Source organism: Nannobrachium achirus (genome assembly GCF_963921795.1).
Source record: "Nannobrachium achirus genome assembly, chromosome: 14".
NCBI lineage: Eukaryota > Metazoa > Chordata > Actinopteri > Myctophiformes > Myctophidae > Nannobrachium > Nannobrachium achirus.
The window spans coordinates 1,773,002-1,794,600 of NC_137821.1; the positions used below are offsets into that span (position 1 = coordinate 1,773,002).

Here is a 21,599-nt window from a genome sequence, read left to right on the forward strand (position 1 = left end):
GGACCCCCTCAGAATCCCGGACCCCCTGTTAGCTAATGCAAGGCGCCACCTAGTGGCCAGAGAGAACACAGTATGCAGAAGATATCAGAACAAAAAACAATACATAATAAAAGGTATTTACAATAGAAGGGTCGGGGGAAGGTACATTAAGGATAGGCTTTGTTTTTATTTACCACTTTCAAGTGGCAGCCGCCTCTAAGTGCATATATGGCTTTTCAGTGCTGTTTTAAAGGAAGGCAGGGATTTATATTCCTTTAAGTCAGTGGTGGGCAATGTTGATGATGGAGAGGGCCACTATATTTCCACACTCACCCCAGAGGGCCACACTGCATACACACAGCAAAAATAGCTGATCTACAAGCTCAAAACGTGTTGCAGCGCATCGCGTTTTGAGCTTGTAGATCTGCTATTTTTGCTATTTTTGAAAGGGAATCCTGAAAACAAACTTTCATTTTATTTGTCTTTATTTTTACAGTACTCCAATATTAACCTGTGGGCCACATTAAGTGATGGTGGGGGCCGCATGTGGCCCCCAGGCCGCCAGTTGCCCATGTATGCTTTAAAGGAGTAGTTCACCCCCAAAATTACCTCTTTGATGCCATGGAGACTTGAGTTCAATAATTCTTTTTTGTATTTGTCGCATTCCTAAGACAAAAATTGATTATAGTACATTTACTTACCCCCATTGATTCCGGATGGGGACCCGAATGCATGTGGGTCCCCATCCGGAGTCAATGGGGGTAAATTTATTGAAAGCAAATTATTGTTTTAGGAATGCGACAAAAAAACTAAAAACTCTAGTCTCCATGGCCTGAGTAATCAATAGAAAACAAGTCATTTTGGGGGTGAACTACTCCTTTAAGGCCTTCGGTAGGGCGTTCCACATTTTAGCATTTGACCCTTTTTTAGACAAATTTGGGCTGAACGTGATTAGTGGAGCTGACTCTGGTGTTGTAATTGACCTTTAGGAAGTAGTTTGTCAGGTAGCCTACATGCATGGGTATCTTAGTGGTGTAGTATATCTTGTAAGATGGCCCATTGCAAGATGCTGTAGCTACCATGAGCCTCCCCACGCTTAGAGAGTTGTTAGCGGTGAGGTGGGCCCGAGATGGAAGGTTAAGCAGAACCCTGTTTGTTTTGGGCAGTTTGGAGCCTTGTTTATGTACTCATAGCCTCGGAAACCCAGACTTTTGTACACTTGTGGGTCCCCAAATGAGATGGGACCCCGACAGGCACCCTGACAAGACAAGTCGGTTCATTATTGGGGATCACGGCCTGAAATGTTTGGGAACCATTGCCCTAGAATAATTCAATTCAATTCAGGAGCCTTTTTGGCCTGATTTCTTTATAGGCCGTACATATGTATTGAATTGAATTATTCTTTATAGGCCGTACATATGTATTGAATTGAATTATTCTTTATAGGCCGTACATATGTATTGAATTGAATTATTCTTTATAGGCCGTACATATGTATTGAATTGAATTATTCTTTATAGGCCGTACATATGTATTGAATTGAATTATTCTTTATAGGCCGTACATATGTATTGAATTGAATTATTCTTTATAGGCCGTACATATGTATTGTATTGAATTATTCTTTATAGGCCGTACATATGTATTGTATTGAATTATTCTTTATAGGCCGTACATATGTATTGTATTGAATTATTCTTTATAGGCCGTACATATGTATTGAATTGAATTATTGGGCAAGTGTTCTCAAACATTTATATGTTTTATATGTTCTGCATATGTGTATGTCATCCTATGTTATATGAGTTAAAAAGGATCTCAATTGAATCAAGCCCAAAAGCCTTTTTTGAGGAATCCTTTTAGTTGACCTTGTAGGCCACCAGTGAACTGTAGCCTACTGTCATGAAACTGTACCTTTCTATGCAACCTTCCAATAAAGTCTTCAATCAATCAATCAATCAATCAATCAATCAATCAATCAATCAATCAATCAATCAATCAATCAATCAATCAAACAAACAAACAAACAATCAATCAATCAATTAGTCAGCTAATCAACCAATCAATACCCAACAACGTTGCTGCTTAGCCAATCTTAGAAGTATTGCTTAGCCAAGTTCCCAGAAGTATTGCTTAGCTGAAGAGAGCAGTAAGCACATTTCCAGCAGTATGTGAAAGAAATGAAAGAAGAATCACACAAAGGTCTGGGAAAGAAAGAAAGAGAAGAAAGCAGGAATAAAACAATTACAATTATTTTAATTATTACATTATTATTATTATTATACAAAAAATAATCAGTGGATGGAATAAATGTACACAATTATTCAAATTCTAACTTTATTGATACTTCTATTAGTGCAGTCTCTCTCTCTCTCTCTCTCTCTCTCTCTCTCTCTCTCTCTCTCCCTCCCTCCCTCCCTCCCTCCCCCTCCCTCCCTCTCTCTCTCTCCCTCCCTCCCTCCCTCCCTCTCTCTCTCTCTCTCTCTCTCTCTCTCTCTCTCTCTCTCTCTCTCTCTCTCTCTCTCTCTCCACAGTGTAAGCCTATGTCTCTCTACCCTGGGACGTGGCAGAGGATCGACTTTCTCCAGTTTTCAGGAACTTTCTGAGGGAAAATCACTGCTCCGCCCCCAACACCCATCTGTCCGCCTCCCATTGGCCGTCACCGGCCCTTCTCGGGCGCTCATTGGCCGGGCCGCCCGTCAATCGGGCCATGCAGGGCTCCCCATTGGTCGTAGGCGGCGGGACGGGGCGGGGCTTGGTGTAAGGGACTGTGATTAGAAATGTTTCCTTCATCATTACACCGCGAGACTTGGACGAGAATACATCACCCCACACACACACACACATGGATTCGTGACACACAACAACACTAGTTTAATGTAGTTTAATTGACATTTATTGTGGTAATTAAACAACCATATTTGGTGATAGTTATGTGTCGTTTCGGGCTGTTGTTGCTGTGCGTGCTGTGGAGCTCCGCGTCCTCCGAGCAGCAGCGGAGGCCCTCTGCAGGTAAGGCCGCCTCGCAGCGCTCCTAGCCCGGCCACTGAGAGCACAGCGTCCCGCCGGTCTGCTCTGGCATGGAGCTCCGCTCTACTAAACTAACATGGTTTATTTACTGTGGTTCTCAAACTGTTGCATTTCAAGGTCTCAATTTAACTCTGACAGTGTAACAAATGGAACCAAATGGACCCTAGCGGGTCCATTTGGTTCCATTTGATACACTGTCAGAGTTACACACTTTTATGCGTCTATTTAGACACTGGAATAAACTGTTTTATTTACTTATTTTTAATCATAAAACATGTGTTTGTCTGCGTTTTGACACGGGTTTAATGACCGTATTTAATGAGTGTATAAAAGGTCTTATTGCTGCTACTACGGGTTGTTGTGCTTGTTAGTTTAAATGCTGTTTTTGTAATGTTATTGTTTATAATTATATTGTCAGGTTATGTAGGGGTTTGTGTAGGCTACTGGTTATCAAACTTTTATTCATGTCAAGGACCCCCAATTTGACACTTATTAGGCCGCAGACCCCCATTTGAAAAGGCATGCTAGGGACCCCCACGAGAGAAGATTTGTACAGTGCTAGCAGTGACTCTCAACCGTTTTAATTTCAAGGACCCCCAGTTTGACATCCATTATAGGCTACTACGACGGACCCCTATTTAATCATGGCATCTCTAATTCTTGGACCCCAATTTATTGTAAAAATCAATGTTAAATTAACTCTGAGAGTGTACGAATGGAACCAAATGGTTTGGGTCCATTTGGTTCCATTTGCACACTCAGAGTTACAGATGGTGTTGTGTAGGCCACTGGTTATCAAACCTTTTCATCTCAAGCTGGGCTGATGACACTTATCATCATCAGCCCGCGGACCCCCATTTGCACTGAGAGGGTACAAATGGACCCTTGGTTCCATTTGTAGCCTTGGTTCCATGTGTACTCTCTCAGAGTTACAGACCTGTAAGGGTCCATTTGGTTCTTACTTATCATTTAGCTGGGGATCCCCTGGAACTCCCTCAAGGACCCCTGGGGGTCCCCGGACCCCACTTTGAGAGAATGGTGTTATGGGATGATGTTAATGTGTGATATTATCTCTCAAGTCTTCACTTAAATACAACACTGATTCATACACCAGGCTTTTAATGCCCTTTACTGAATGATTCAAGAAGATAATAATTATACATTTGATTTATAAAGCATTTTAGAAAACACTGTTTCTAAGAGTTGAGGTGTTACATTTTGTATAACACTGTTCTATTGTGAAAATAGCAGATCTACATGCTCACAACGCCTCGCTGTGAGCATGTAGATCTGCTATTTTCACCATGTCTGCCTCTAATATTTGACAATGTGGCCAATGTTTAATTTGTCATTTTAGAAGTTTTAAAAAGTCCTTAAAATGCACTTTAGAAATGTGCAGATATCCTCTATTACTGTTGAGTGAGAAAACAATGTTTCACATTAAGTTAATCATCTGGGGACCCCCAAAATAATGTGGGGACCCCCCTGGGGTCGGGTTGAGAACCAATGATGTAAAAGATGACAGTGACTGAGCCAGCCTTAAATCCATAGGCAGTGCATTCCAGAACCTTCCAGAGAAAAATCCTTGGTTTCTTGACTCAAGCAAATACTGAAGCCTGCAGCCTACTAGCCTAGCCCACTGCTGAACCCCACAGTCCAGGGTTTGTTCAGGTCAAGAGAATATCCTTTTAGCTGAGAGAGAGAGAGAGAGATGAAGCAGGAAACTGCAGCTCCATATAGTCAGGGAATTTGAGCAGAATACCTGTCAAAGCTGGGAATAAATTCCTTACCAAACTATTTCTTCACCAATGTGTTCATAAAGGTGTCTAGTAACATATCTAACACAGATTGAAATTCAACATCCCTAGCAAAATATTTGACAGCTAGGGTAATTCTGGGTCTCATTCACTTACTATACACTTTGCTATAAGGGAAAAAATACTCCCCAAAAAAATATGCTTTAACAAATTTATTCCCAGGTTTTATTAACTCATTTAATGCCACCCTTTCACCACTAGAGGGTGTCCAGAGTGCTAGAGACTTTCCCATAGAGATATGCTGGTATATGCAGAAGCCCTGCAGCCATGACTTGCCTGAACACTTTCCTTTGTGCATGTACAGGAAGAGGATGAAGTTAGCTTGAAGTTAGCTATTGGCTACCAAGCATTTTAAAAGCCTTATTTTCGTCAACTTAGCCATGATTAACCCTTGCACACCTCATGCATGGGAAAAAAACAGAGAAGAATGAGCTCTAAAAAATCCAATGCAATCCTGGATTGCATTGGGGTGGATTTGTGCAGTTTGTTCACAGCTTTCAAACAAAAAAAAACGATTGGAAATCCGTTCAGGCATTCTTGAGATAATAGCCGTTGTGTTTTACACTGTTGTGAGCTTGGAGGTCTGCTACCTGAGTTGTATGGGGGTTGTATGGGGGTGGAACATGCAAAATCGCGATTGAAATCATGTTCACTAGATTTGATGGGGTCCAAAAAAAAAATTTTTTAAAAAAAATTTTAAAAAAAAAGTTTTTTTTTTTTTTTTTTTTTTTTTTTTAAATCACGAGTATTCTCGTGATTGGCACTGTGGGATGCGCTAATATATCACGAGAATACTCGTGAATGGCACACAATGAGTTAATATTCCCCGACTAATAGACTTGTTTCACACGTGATCTCTCCATTAGCATGTTGGCTTCATATGAAGGCTGTGTGATATTAGGACAATCTTCGATATTCGATAACATTGTTGAATACCTCAGTATTACACTCAATATTAGTAAAAACACTTGCATTATATAGTTTTTAATGTTGTTCTGCTTTAGGTCCACTGCCTGCCTAACCCAGATAATGAATATCATATCCATGCATGCACACTGCACAGTACACATAGAATAAAGACAATAAATGAATATCATATCCATGCATGTACACTGCACAGTACACATAGAATAAAGACATTAAATGAATATCATATCCATGCATGCACACTGCACAGTACACATAGAATAAAGACATTAAATGCCTTATTTCCATTTTCCAACAATAGTTTTATTGAAATAACCACACCTGGTTACAGATAGACTGCTTTTTGCTACGTGCATGCATAGTGTGTGTGTTAATTAATTTGACACATACACCAATATCTCATTTCAAGTACTGTATACCTTGCATGTTGATACCTCGATATCGATAACATTTCGAGCCTTACTTCATATTAATGTGTATTACATTCTCAGACAGTTAACCTTTTAAACTCTATATTTCATGTAGTCATCTTGACCCGTTTGGCTCTGTACTTGGTCTGCTCTTTTCCCACCTCTGATGCCAACTCTCTGACAATAGCAGATCAACAAACTATGAGCTATGTTTGTAGATCTACTCTAGCCTAGCACAGCTAAACTATCCACCCATGTTCACACAGGTTTGTTAGTTTACTGCATGAGTATATAGTCTAGTTCTACTCTTTGTAGATGCCCCACACCACACAAATATTCAGTGGACCCCCTAGGGGTCCCGGACCCCCTGTTGAAGACCCCTGCTACTTGTGTAAACTTATACAGTAGGTAGGTACTGTAGGTAGATAGATACAGTAGATGTTTTATATATATTTAGCTCAGTAGTTCTCAAAGATTATCATGTCAAGGACCCCCATATTGATCAGACAGATGACAGACAGGCAGGCAGACAGACTAGAATACACATGTTGTTGTTTGCTATAGCTTACATCTGTGTGTGCTTGGGGCTTTACACGTGTGTGTGTGTGTGTGTGTGTGTGTGTGTGTGTGTGTGTGTGTGTGTGTGTGTGTGTGTGTGTGTGTGTGTGTGTGTGTGTGTGTGTGTGTGTGTGTGTGTGTGTGTGTGTGTGTGTGTGTGTGTGTGTGTGTGTAACATAATGTTTGAGCAGCTTAAAACAGTGGTTGTCCAAAAAACCCAGGGGTCCTGATTCACCCCCGCCTGTCTGTCTCAATTCAATAGACTTTATTGGCATGAGAAAACATACAGACATTGTCAAAGCAGAAGTGTACACAATACAATACGATACAATCAGAACTAAATATGTCCAAGTGAAAGGAGTGTTCATGTATCAAGGTTACATGCAGGCAGAGCAGGGATAAATACAATGATTAGTTGTCTTTAAGGTGGTTGGGTTCCATTTGATATCCTTCTCCTATCACAGCAGCTCACATATCTTACTGCTGTGGGCACGTACCTTTTTGGCGAAGCCCGAACTGGCGAACAGGGGAAATGTCTCCTACCGTAGCGATCTGGCGAAAGAAAAAGGGAAAAAAAAAACTTCTGCATATTTTTCGTCTTTTTCCTTCTGGACAGGGCGTTTATCGTGCGCTTGCCCAGGCCTTACGGCCTGGGCATAAATATAACGATTGCATTCACCACGGCTTCGTAACTCGCGCGGCCGGCGGAGCGCCGCCGGCGCTCGGGGGCGAAGAGCAGGACCAAGGTCCGCTGGCCTTCGCGCCGCTTGCAGTGTCGTGGACAATCGAGCGGCTCCGCCTGGAGCTGCGGCGTCATTTACAATACCGCCACGGGCAACAGGCGAGACCAATGCGCAAGCACTCAATAACTACGAAAAATGCCTTAAAACAGAGCCATGTTTAAGACAATAAAACGATTCGCCAGATCGCTACGGTAGGGGACATTTCCCCTGTTCGCCAGTTCGGGCTTCGCCAGATCAGGACTTTCCCACTGCTGTGTCTCTCTCTCTCTCTCTCTCTCTCTCTCTCTCTCTCTCTCTCTCTCTCTCTCTGTCTGTCTGTCTGTCTGTCTGTCTGTCTGTCTGTCTGTCTGTCTGTCTGTCTGTCTGTCTGTCTGTCTGTCTGTCTGTCTGTCTGTCTGTCTGTCTGTCTGTCTGTCTGTCTGTCTGTCTGTCTGTCTGTCTGTCTGTCTGTCTGTCTGTCTGTCTGTCTGTCTGTCTGTCTGTCTGTCTGTCTGTCTGTCTGTCTGTCTGTCTGTCTGTCTGTCTGTCTGTCTGTCTGTCTGTCTGTCTGTCTGTCTGTCTGTCTGTCTGTCTGTCTGTCTGTCTGTCTGTCTGTCTGTCTGTCTGTCTGTCTGTCTGTCTGTCTGTCTGTCTGTCTGTCTGTCTGTCTGTCTGTCTGTCTGTCTGTCTGTCTGTCTGTCTGTCTGTCTGTCTGTCTGTCTGTCTGTCTGTCTGTCTGTCTGTCTGTCTGTCTGTCTGTCTGTCTGTCTGTCTGTCTGTCTGTCTGTCTGTCTGTCTGTCTGTCTGTCTGTCTGTCTGTCTGTCTGTCTGTCTGTCTGTCTGTCTGTCTCTCTGTCTGTCCCTCTGTCTGTCCCTCTGTCTGTCTGTCTCTCTTCCTTCCTTTAACTTCCTTCCTTTAACTTGTGCAGTACAATGAATGAATGGGTATATTCTTAGCAACACACGCGCACGCACAGTTACACGCACACACACACAGGCACGTATCTATGTACACACGCACAGTTACACACACGCACACACACACGCACACCCCGGGGTCGGTGAGGCCAGGTCCAGGTGAGGACAGGACAAGGGCCGTTCTGTGAGCGTCAGAGGAATGTTCTGACAGATTCCTCACAGGTCAACATTCACCCTGACAGCCTGGGGGCTGGGATGGGCCTGGTGCACCCTTTACACTTTACACTGTTACTGTACTGTCTGACAGGGAAAGGTTAAGATTATAGCTGAGAGAGTGTTGAAGCAGGGACCCCTTAGCTGAGAGAGAGATGAAGCAGGGACCCCTTAGCTGAGACAGAGATGAAGCAGGGACCCCTTAGCTGAGAGAGAGATGAAGCAGGGACCCCTTAGCTGAGAGAGAGATGAAGCAGGGACCCCTTAGCTGAGAGAGAGATGAAGCAGGGACCCCTTAGCTGAGAGAGAGATGAAGCAGGGACCCCTTAGCTGAGAGAGAGATGAAGCAGGGACCCCTTACTTGAGACAGAGATGAAGCAGGGATCCCTTAGCTGAGAGAGAGATGAAGCAGGGACCCCTTAGTTGAGACAGAGATGAAGCAGGGACCCCTTACCTGAGACAGAGATGAAGCAGGGACCCCTTAGCTGAGAGAGAGATGAATCAGGGACCCCTTAGCTGAGAGAGAGATGAAGCAGGGACCCCTTAGCTGAGAGAGAGATTAAGCAGGGACCCCTTAGTTGAGACACAGATGAAGCAGGGACCCCTTAGTTGAGAGACAGATGAAGCAGGGACCCCTTAGCTGAGAGACAGATGAAGCAGGGACCCCTTAGTTGAGAGAGAAATGAAGCAGGGACCCCTTAGCTGAGAGAGAGATGAAGCAGGGACCCCTTAGCTGAGAGAGAGATGAATCAGGGACCCCTTAGCTGAGAGAGATGAAGCAGGGACCCCTTAGCTGAGAGAGAGATGAAGCAGGGACCCCTTAGCTGAGAGAGAGATGAAGCAGGGACCCCTTAGCTGAGAGAGAGATTAAGCAGGGACCCCTTAGTTGAGACACAGATGAAGCAGGGACCCCTTAGTTGAGACACAGATGAAGCAGGGACCCCTTAGTTGAGACACAGATGAAGCAGGGACCCCTTAGTTGAGACACAGATGAAGCAGGGACCCCTTAGTTGAGAGAGAGATGAAGCAGGGACCCCTTAGCTGAGAGAGAGATGAAGCAGGGACCCCTTAGTTGAGAGAGAGATGAAGCAGGGACCCCTTAGTTGAGAGAGAGATGAAGCAGGGACCCCTTAGTTGAGAGAGAGATGAAGCAGGGACCCCTTAGTTGAGAGAGAGATGAAGCAGGGACCCCTTAGTTGAGAGAGAGATGAAGCAGGGACCCCTTAGTTGAGAGAGAGATGAAGCAGGGACCTCCACTACATAACGTATAAACATTATGTTGCAGATTAAACTTGTTCATAGATTTCATAGATGGTTCATAGACTTGTTTGGCTTCAACTGTTTTTTTTATAAACAAATGTTTTTTTTTCTTTCTTTTTTACACCAAGGGCCAAGGGATAACATAGTTCAAATAGCTGATCTACAAGCTCACAACGTGTTGTTTAAAACTGTCTATTTTCACTATTTCAAAAGGTTTTAAACTGCCCAAACATTATGCTAATGAAATACTAAGAAAAGACTAATGTAATGAGAGGGAGGCATTTATTTAAACTCACTACTGCTTGTTCACCAGAGGTTCTGGGGGTCCCTGCTTCAGGCCTTCCAGAGGGAGGTTCTGGGGGTCCCTGCTTCAGGCCTTCTAGAGGAGGTTCTGGGGGTCCCTGCTTCAGGCCTTCTAGAGGAGGTTCTGGGGGTCCCTGCTTCAGGCCTTCTAGAGGAGGTTCTGGGGGTCCCTGCTTCAGGCCTTCTAGAGGAGGTCCTGGGGGTCCCTGCTTCAGGCCTTCTAGAGGAGGTTCTGGGGGTCCCTGCTTCAGGGGGGATATACTATTATCTATTATCTACGCTTACATATCTTTCACACATGTCTTCTAGTAGATGGACCCTTTCCCCCGCCTCCCCGTTCGGAAATCTACCAAACTAGAGAGGAGAAAGTGAATGAAATGGAAAGAAAATACCACCACACTCACTTAGGAGAAATGATAGCTTCAGCACAGCACACACACAAAACACACAAAGCACACACACACACAAAACACACACAAAGCACACACAAAACACACAAAGCACACACAAAACACGGGCGAGAGAGGAGAACATTTATGAAATGGAAATAAAATGACACCACGCTCACAGAGGAGCTTCTTCTCTCTGTGAAAACAATGATAAATGGATCAGATATTGATCAGTTTCCTCCTAACATGAATCCCAGACACCATGTTTCTTAGCCGATGTGTCAACCATTCCAGAAGTCATAGGATTGGAAGTTATTGCTCTACACCAGGGGTGGGCAACTTTGATGATGGTGAGGGCCACTATATTTACACCTTCACTCCAGAGGGCCACTATATTTACACCTTCACTCCAGAGGGCCACTATATTTACACCTTCACTCCAGAGGGCCACTATATTTACACCTTCACTCCAGAGGGCCACTATATTTACACCTTCACTCCAGAGGGCCAGCACTATATTTCCATCTTCACTCCAGAGGGCCACAATGCATATTGCTACGTCCTACTTTGTCAATCTAGGACTCATACAAAAGAAGCAAAAATGGCAGATCTACAAGCTCAAAGCGCATCGCGCTTTGAGCTTGTATATCTGCTATGTTTGCTTCTTTTGAATTGGAATCTTGAATTGTTTTTGGTTGTTTTTTAATTGGAATCCTGAAATGTAACATTTTGATTTAATTTCAAATGCATTTAGTTATATACTCATGTTAACTCAATGAACTTAAATACAAATACGTTGGACATAAAAAAGACTAACATTTTAGTGCTACTATACTAGTCATTAAGCTGCTAATATAGACTGAAGGAATTACATTGGGTCATGTTTGGATGTTTGGAACTGTAACAGCTGAAATCAATAATCTATCAGTATTCTGATATTAACCAGGGGGCCGCATTAAGTGAAGGTGGGGGCCGCATGTGGCCCTCGGGCCGCCAGTTGCCCATGTATGATCTACACAAACTCAGAGGAACAGGGAGGAGAGGGGAAAGGGTCCATCTACTTGAAGCGACGTGCCAAAGATAGGCACGCAATATCTACAGGGGTCTGTAGATAGATGGATCTATCAATCTACAGGGGTCTAGTAAAACAGACCTGATTTGCACTGTACTTGATGAGTTATTTTTCCATCTAGGGCCAACTCTATCTCTTCACCAAAAATAGCAGATCTACGGCAATTTTTTTGGTGAACCTTTCCTCCAGAATAGGCATAATGGGGTTCAAGTGGTTAAACATCAAGTATAACATTATTTTCAGTCAGTTCTGATGGAAACGGATATTTCTCCAATAGGATGTAACATTCTAAACATTAACAGTGTAACTCAGGGGTGCCATGGATGAAAAGGTTGTTTACAGGGGTGCCCTGAGTCCAAAAAGTTTGAAAGCTCCTCCTGTACATCAGGGGTCAATACATATACAGTACATTTGATAGATCTTTGATTGATCCTGTGGGTGAAATCCAGTCTCCAGAGGCAGCACAGCAGATAGAGTACAGATACAGAGTAGTGACTACTAGTGGTACAGTTTGTTACAATGCAGAGAAGAAGAGTTTTAACGTTGTGAGCAGATCATAAGCTTTATTTCAATTCAGAGTACAATTGAGAGGCAAACCCTCATGTTCACTGTAGCCCAGATCAGTTAACTGAAGGAATGATGGGATGATATGAACATTTATTGTGACTAAAGAAATTGCGATTTACGATATTATCGCAATAATCAAAATATCCCCCAAATCTATTATCCTGGGGCAGATCTACAAGCTCACAACGCGTTGTGAGCTTGTAGAATGGCTATTTTTTTTTGGCAAAGAGATTGGTAGAGTGTGAAAAAATAAGTAGACTGTATCAAGTATGATATTTCCTGTTCAGTCTTACCAATTATTAGAGGGTTTAGATGGCACCGGACATGCAGCTCCGCAAATACAAGTGAATTAATCCCAGCCCATCACTAATACACAGTTAATACAGATATAGTTTTTAGAGTAGTGACTACTACTAGATTACTAAAGGAATGATACACAGTTAGAATACAGATATAACTCAGCACAAAAAGAAAGGAAACTTGACTTTGGTCCATTATATCTCCCCTTTAATAATACCAAATAGTATTGTGATTTATATAATTTTTATCGTTGATTCGTCAAATTTACAACGAGGTACAGTTTGTAAGCATCAGCACGGCATTCATGGAATGAGCACCACAGCCAAACGTGTGGGTAGTGCAGAGTCTGCCGACCAAACTTTGCCAACATTCGGTCCATTATATCCCCCCTTTAATTATGTCAAATGGTATTGTTTTTAATATCATTGTTATCGTTGATTTGTCACCTTACAATCTTTACAGATTGTAAGCATCGGGCATTCATGGGAAGAGCAACACAGCCAAACGTGTGGGTAGCGCCCCTCCAAAAATGGTCAAAGTGGCCTGGCAGGCCTGCAATATTGTTCTTTTGGTGTTCACCTTTGTTGCTTGGAGCATTGAATGATTGTACTCTCCCACAGTAATAAGGAATAGAAAAAAACAACACATATTGGCCATTTTTACACTTTGTTAATGTTAAGCTCAGTGTCAGGGAAGCCCAAAATGAGACTAAATGCCAGCAGAACCCACACGTTTGGCTGTGTCGCTCATGCCTCGAATACCTGATGCTTACAAGCTGTACCTCGTAAAGGTGACAAATCAACAATGAAAATTATATAAAACACAATACAATGTGGTATTATGAAAGGGGAGATATAATGGACCGAAGTCAGGTTTCCTTTCTTTTTGTGCTGAGTTTAGAGTAGTGATGGATTACTAAGGAATGTGATACACAGTTGGTTAGAATTCAGATAGAGTTTAGTCTAGTGAGCAGATTACTAAAGGAATGTTACAGTTACAGATAGTTTACAGTAGTGAGCAGATTACTGTAAACTATCACATCAATCTTCTCATCAACAGAAAACACAGACACAGGTTGGAATGTTTGTCTGTCTTTAGAGAGAGTGAGGGGGGGGGTTAGGGGTCTGGAGGGCATGAGTGATTATCATGATTACCATTAATGTATATGTCACCGGATGATAGAGAAACAGGACGGTCGAGAAACGTAGCACTCGTCATGCAGCACGGGGCGGAGCGGAGCCGCTCGATTGTCCACGACATTGCAAGCGGCGCGCAGGCCAGCGGACCTTGGTCCTGCTCTTCGCCCCCGAGCGCCGCAGGCGCGAGTGGCCGCGAAGAGCGGGCCAGGTACGAAGCCGTGGTGAATGCAATCGTTATATTTATGCCCAGGCCGTAAGGCCTGGGCAAGCCCACGATAAACGCCCTGTCCAAGTGACTACAATGGAGCTAATGGCTAAGCTAGGCTAGGCTAGGCTAGGCTAGGCTAGGCTAGGCTAGGCTAGTAAATAAAGTCGCAAATAGAGTCGCACACGAGTGACGTCAGCGCCTTCACTAGTGAATGGCTGTTGTCGCCACCTGGTGGTGATTGGTGTGTGGTGAACGACAAAACAAGCGCTCTTACATAGAACGTCCTGCGTTACCCAAACATCCGGTAACATATACATCTGACTGACTGTCTCTCTCTCTGTGTGTGTGTGTGTGTGTGTGTGTGTGTGTGTGTGTGTGTGTGTGTGTGTGTGTGTGTGTGTGTGTGTGTGTGTGTGTGTGTGTGTGTGTGTGTGTGTGTGTGTGTGTGTGTGTGTGTGTGTGTGTGTGTGTGTGTGTGTGTGTGTGTGTGTGTGTGTGTGTGTGTGTGTGTTTGTTTTTATAGATAACCTCCTGGTCATCACTGCAGCCACAGAGGAGACCGACGGCTTCCTGAGGTTCATGAGAACTATTAGAGAGTTCAACTACACTGTGAAGGTACACGCACGCACACACACACACACACACAGTCTGACAGAACCCTCACTAAAGCGACCGTATTTTTCCCGGTGAACCTGAGCGCAACGGTGGGGGCCGGTGGGCAAGGAGGGTCTCCAGCTTATGAGAAAAAACTAAAATAAGACCTTAAAACCTGGAGAAAACAGTTGCGTGCATTAACACAAGATGACGATAAAGGAAATCATTAAATTAACTTCTGAAAATGCTTCTAAGCCTACACTAGCCTACTAGTAAAACTACAGACAATATAAATCCTTAATCTAATAATGGGAAGAAGAGGTTATCATCATGGCCCCAAATAACTTTTAAATATCTTGCAATTGGCGACGAGTCTCTTACGAAATCGGCAAGAGTGCCTCTCAATACATAAAGCTATATTATAACCTCTCCATCATCGGCAATAGTCAGTGGTGTGTTCCCAACACTCCTGTGCCCCCACCGTTGCGCTCAGGTTCACTGGGAAAACCGCGGTCGCATAGACACAAACATGATGTGATATGATATAGTTGTAACACATCAAGGAATACATGACACACTGAGTCGCGGTGCAGCCCCTGTACCAGCGCACCAAAGGATGCTGACAGAACCCTCGCTAAAAACCCCAGGACAACGATCCACTGGTCCTAGACTCTTCTCCCTCCTGGCCCCCAAACTGTGGAATAAACTCCCTGTTGCACTTAGAACTACAGACTCCCTAGCTTTTTGCGCGCGCCATGTTTCAAGAATCACATATTGGGACATGGTTTGAAAACACAGTGACTTCACACTAATGAAGGACAACACGAGGTGATACTTCAGATGCTTATTGTATCATGAAGACATATGACATGATTATGTGGATGTAACCTATAATACTGTATCTGTTCTATATAAATGCTTAATGTGTGTGTGTGTGTGTGTGTGTGTGTGTCTCTGTGTCTCTCTGTGTTTGTGTGTGTGTCTCTGTGTGTGTGTGTGTGTCTCTGTGTGTGTGTAGGTGCTGGGTCTAGGGGAGGAGTGGAAGGGTGGAGACGTCGCCAGGACGGTGGGAGGAGGACAGAAGGTTCGCTGGCTGAAGAAGGAACTCCTGAAACACTCTGAGGACAAGAACAAAGTTATTCTGTTTGTAGACAGGTAAACCTCTTAAACACTAGTCTAGAACAAAGCTATTCTGTTTGTAGACAGGTAAACCTCTTTAACACTAGTCTAGAACAAAGCTATTCTGTTTGTAGACAGGTAAACCTCTTTAACACTAGTCTAGAACAAAGTTATTCTGTTTGTAGACAGGTAAACCTCTTAAACACTAGTCTAGAACAAAGTTATTCTGTTTGTAGACAGGTAAACCTCTTTAACACTGGTCTAGAATCTGTTTGTAGACAGGTAAACCTCTTTAACACTGGTCTAGAATCTGTTTGTAGACAGGTAAACCTCTTTAACACTGGTCTAGAATCTGTTTGTAGACAGGTAAACCTCTTAAACACTAGTCTAGAACAAAGTTATCCTGTTTGTTGACAGGTAAGCTAAACCTCCTTAAAAAGTCATTAAATATCAGGTCCTACTTGTCGTTTTCTTTAGCATAACAAAGAATGTTTACCAGTAAGACTCCCTAATCGGGAGATAAGCGACCGTCAGGTCACAGCGTGATTTTAGGGCAAAATGTGTAGGAGCAGTGTCCAAAAATGTTTGAAAAAATCGGCCTGATGGTGGCGCTATATGGGACAGATCAATGTTGATGACAGTGTAGACATACTGTGTAGCGATTTGCGTGGCTGCGTGAAACACACACACACACACACACACAGCCATAACGCCGACATTCCAGTGCAATTACACTTGAGTATCCTAAAAAAATATACTTAACCTAAAAATATTTTTGCAGGAATGTTGATGGAAGCAAATTGACCCGTGGTCCGATTATTTGTACTCCTTTGCTCTTGACACACACGCACACACACACACGCACACACACACACACACACACACACGCACACACACACACACACGCACACACACACACACACACACACACACACACACACACACGCACACACACACACACACACAGGACCTGCCCAATCTCTGCTTGAGAGAAAATAAGGTGTTTTAGGGAAGGGAGAAGAGTCTGGGACGCGTGGAGCGTCGTCCAGGGTGTTTTAGGGAAGGGAGAAGAGTCTGGGACGCGCGGAGCGTCGTCCAGGGTGTTTTAGGGAAGGGAGAAGAGTCTGGGACGCGCGGAGCGTCGTCCAGGGTGTTTTAGGGAAGGGAGAAGAGTCTGGGACGCATGGAGCGTCGTCCAGGGTGTTTTAGGGAAGGGAGAAGAGTCTGGGACGCATGGAGCGTCGTCCAGGGTGTTTTAGGGAAGGGAGAAGAGTCTGGGACGCGCGGAGCGTCGTCCAGGGTGTTTTAGGGAAGGGAGAAGAGTCTGGGACGCGCGGAGCGTCGTCCAGGGTGTTTTAGGGAAGGGAGAAGAGTCTGGGACGCGTGGAGCGTCGTCCAGGGTGTTTTAGGGAAGGGAGAAGAGTCTGGGACGCGTGGAGCGTCGTCCAGGGTGTTTTAGGGAAGGGAGAAGAGTCTGGGACGCGTGGAGCGTCGTCCAGGGTGTTTTAGGGAAGGGAGAAGAGTCTGGGACGCGCGGAGCGTCGTCCAGGGTGTTTTAGGGAAGGGAGAAGAGTCTGGGACGCGCGGAGCGTCGTCAGGGTGTTTTAGGGAAGGGGGAAGAGTCTGAACATCACATATACAATCAATCACATGTACAGTCGTCGCATGTCTTATGGGAGAAGTGATAACTACCTCCTTCTCTGGCCTCCTGAAAGGTGAGTTTTCAGGGCAGTTTTAAAGGATGCCAGCGAGTTAGATGTTTTAAGGATCAAGGAATTCCACACCTGGGTGGCAGTGTTGTAGAAGGAGAATTTACCCATATGTGTCTTATAGGTTTGTGTTATCAGATCGTTGTGTTGCTCCCTCTGGTGTTGTGACTGTGGGTGTCGCTAACCTTTTGGAGATGTTTGGTCAGATATGCTGGTACTGAGGGGATGAGGGCAGATTCACGTTGACTATTTTTGAAAGCAATTCCATTTTTAGTTGTTTAACCCTGGGTGTTTTAGGGAAGGGAGAGGCTAGGGGTACGCTAGACTAGAGTGTAGAGCAGGGGTTCCCAAACTTTTTTGTCTCAGGGCACCCCATAAATATTTGTTTTAATCAGAGGCACCCCTATATTATAATTTTCACTCCCAGCACCTTATATTTATAGCATATCGTCGTTGTCGGGTGGAAACCTTGTATGTCCAAAACCGTTCGTTTTGTATTTATCGTCTATTAAATGTACTAGACTAGTGAACACATCAGATCTACAAGCACACAAGACACATTGTGTGCTTGTAGATCGGCTGTTTTCACTAGTTTTGTGTGACAGAGGTTTCTGCCCGACAGTGACGATATTTTAGTGATTATGTTGCGAGGAAAACATTGAGATAACAGCCATTTTGGTTAGAACTGACTGAAAATAACTTTGTACTTCAAGTTTAAAATGATACTAAATATTTTTTCAAGTGTCCAAATAAATTTCAAATACTATAAAATTATCTCACGGCACCCCTGGATGGCCGTCACGGCACCACAGGGTGCCAACTAGTCACCCCAGGGTGCCCCGTCACCCCAGGGTGCCCCGTCACCCCAGGGTGCCCCGTCGCCCACTGTGAAAACCCCTGGTCTAGGGAACGCTCTCCTCCGCGTGGAAAGCCTGCTGATGCCAGGTTTACACGTAGACAGATTATATACCATCTCTTTTCTTCTCTTTGTTTTCACATCTCTTTCCTTTCTCTCCTTTTATTCTTCTTTTCTTCCTCCATTCAGAAACACGACACACCTGCCCTAATAAACACACAAAACACACAATGAATGCACACAACACACAAACACACACCAGCCCATCCGGGCTGCGCACACTGACACACCCTGTCCTTTATGCCATTTAGAACGGGTACACATTATTGTGTATCATTATTTTATGCTTTAAATATTGAAAAACAGCAAATATACAAGCGATGCCGCGCTGCGAGCTTGTATATCTGCTATTTTTGAAAAATTGTGACATTTAGAATTTTGATCCAAATCTATAAGTGTCTTTTGAATCCTTCTAAGGTTTTTTGAAAAACCCTATGTTTCTATGTCAGCAATCTGGCCAGCCATCATCAAAGAAAAGGTCCTTTTCACTTCAACTGGAGCTCAGTTAGTCTGTTCTTGAGAGACTACTATGTCAGTGGTTCTCAAACCTTTTCATGTGAAGGACCCCCAAGATGATATTTATTTGGCCACGGACCCCCATCTCAAAATATTTAGTTCCAGGGACCCATTTGAGTTACAAATGTTCGCTTTAAAAATACATATATTCAAAGATTTGCACACATTTTCACAACTTTTTCAAAAATAGCAGATCTACACGCTTGCAGCGCAGCACTCGGTGCTGCGCTGTGAGCTTGTATATCTGCTATTTTTCAATAGTTAAAGCATTCAATAATTCTAGGCCTAAATGGGTTATAGCCTCTATACTCTAGTCTCATTCACACAGCCTGCAGTTAATCTGATATCTACACCAGTGCTTCTCAACCTGTGGGTGGGGACCCACAGGGGGGTCCCCACATGATCTGTTCTTGGAGGCGTCCTCAGATGACACTGAAGTGACACAATCGAAGGACTTTTAAAACCTTTTTAACACCTGAAAAAAGATCATCACTGCATCAAAAGTAATCAACAAACTATGCAATAAAAACAGGTCAAACTTTGGCCAAAATTGTCAAATAATTTAAGAAATGGGCAAAAGAAAATGAACATAGCAGATCTACAAGCTCACAACGCCTCACAATGCTATTCTGCCATTCCTCCCCTTCCACAACGCCTCGCGCTGCGAGGCGTTGTGAGCTTGTAGATCTGCTATTTTTGGCTAAAGTTCTCACAATATAAGGACAGTAGGGTTTGAGTGGTTGATATGAAAAAGGAGGAAAAAAAGCTTCAATCACACAAAGATTTGAAGGACCCCCTGTAGTAATTCTGAGGACCCCCGGGGGTCCCGGATCCCCTGTTGAAGACCCTTGTAATAGACTATAGGAGTGGTGTGTGCGTAGAGCTGCTAGCATCTGGCCTCCCGGTGGGTCATAAATGCCCTTATATAGTGCTCATCTGTGTACTGTGTGACATCACAACCTGTCATACTGATTTCAGCAGCTAGATGTCTTTGCCGGTTCCATATATGGAGCTGCCTCCATATATGGAGATGCCTGTATATCTCGTCCGGGTCCAAATATGGAGCTTGTGAGGTCAGACTTGGTGAGATGCATCAGATATTTCCATTAGAGAAGGACCGATTGCAAAATTCTTGGCCGATACCGATCCACCGGTTTTATGAACTAGAAAATAGGGTTGCTCCAATACCCTTTTATTTCAGGCCAAGTAGGCCTACAAGACATACTTCAATTTGAGTACCAATAAGCTAGAAGAACAATAATGCCAAATCAATCACAATAGTACAATATCCAAAATCACAGACAATATCCAGTCTAATATGACCGTCTTGACTAGGCAGGAGGAAAGCAGGTGACACATGCTTTTTTTCCCCCTTCTTTTTAGAGAAGACATTGACACAGGATTATGGAATATATCCTTACATTGCAAAGGTAATCAGCACCATCTGTATTCTGTAGGCTGCCACTAAGTAGACTGGCTGCGACTTGCTATGTTTACTTTAGTCACAGGACCAGAGCATCATGCTGTGCAGTGCCATGGACACAATCGGCATAAAACCAGTATTTATGTCAGTGACCTGTCGATCACCGATTCGGCCGGTTTGATATCATATCATACCTGCCGATTTTTGATATTGGCCGATTCCATCCCTAATCTCCATATACAGTATGGGGATCCAACATTCAAAGTACTGTAGCTAATATGGGTGATTGATTGATTGATTGATTGATTGATTGATTGATTGATTGATTGAAGAATTTATTAGAAGTTTCCAATAGAAAAAAGTACAGTTTCATGACAGTACAAATCACTGGTACAAGGTCAACTAAAAGGAGATCCTAGAAAGCCGAGGCTTATTTCCACAGGAACCACACTTTAAGTATCTCATATAACATTGAAAGACAGACGGATAGAACATAGTACTTTAAGGATAATATCAGTTTCATAAGCATATCAAATACAAAGGCAAAAAAAAAAAAAAAGGTGGGGGGGGGGGGGGGGACATGGGGGCTTAGTCTGTTTACAAGTCACGGGTAGCAGCTGTCTGAAGGTGACTTTTCATACTGATGTTGAAGGAGGCTAGGGATTTGCTCTCCTTTAAGGCTTGTGGAAGGGCGTTCCACATGTTGATGGTGTAGCAGGAGAACGGCAACCTGTCAACTGCCTGTAAGACATGAGAGCCTTGGTTACATTGTCCTAACGTAGTTCAGAGCAACTGTAAGGTGCTCTACAGACGGACAGCGGTTGCTGCAGGGGCTCCCGCTAGGATCAGCGGTGGCCGCACCGCGGTGAGACACAAACACACTCGCTCAGTGAGTAAACGCTGCGCGGTATTTCACAAAGATGAACACAATCCATCTCTCAGCGCCCGCGTACGCATGCACAAACGAGCACGCTCGCGGGGGATTTCACGGGACCGCGCCCGCTCTCCTCGCCGCCCCAAAACTCTGCTGCGCGGCCGAAAAAGCCTCCCCGCCTCTCATTGAAAATGAATTGATAGGAGGCGGTGACCGCGTATCGTCTGGAACCCCCTTAACTGTTCCAATATGGATTCCATAGCTTCCTATTATAGTCTGTGATTCAGAGCTACTGTAACAGTGGGTCCAACATGGCCTCCATAGAGAGAACAGCTTCTTATTGTCTCCACCAGCCGAAGGCTGAGGGAGAGTATGTTTTCCCCTCCGTCCGTCCGTCCGTCCGTGCGTCCGTGCGTCCGTCCGTCCGTCCGTCCGTCCGTTTGTCCGTTACCAGCTAATCTCCGGCGCCGTTGGCCCGGTCGCTGCCAAACTGTGCACACACACTCCCTCGACACCAATTCAGAACCTCTGCCCCAAATATTTCACATGGGCCTGTTCTAGCGCCACCAGGAGGCCGACTTTTGCAAAACTAACTTTTGCTAGTACTCCTACAGATTTTGTCCAAAAATCACGTAA

The 21,599-nt window shown here is 44.1% G+C and overlaps 1 protein-coding gene across 1 annotated transcript in view; it reads left to right on the forward strand.

The window, feature by feature from the left end:
- Positions 1-2,796: 2,796 nt before the first annotated feature.
- The window catches only part of plod3 (procollagen-lysine, 2-oxoglutarate 5-dioxygenase 3), a 55,536-nt gene continuing 36,733 nt past the window's right edge, over positions 2,797-21,599 (forward strand). The window contains exons 1-3 of the mRNA XM_080742213.1: positions 2,797-2,991; positions 14,336-14,427; positions 15,425-15,561. Of these exons, the coding sequence (XP_080598339.1) occupies positions 2,913-2,991; positions 14,336-14,427; positions 15,425-15,561 (308 nt within the window). The 5' untranslated portion in view covers positions 2,797-2,912. The remainder of the gene's footprint in view (positions 2,992-14,335; positions 14,428-15,424; positions 15,562-21,599) is intronic.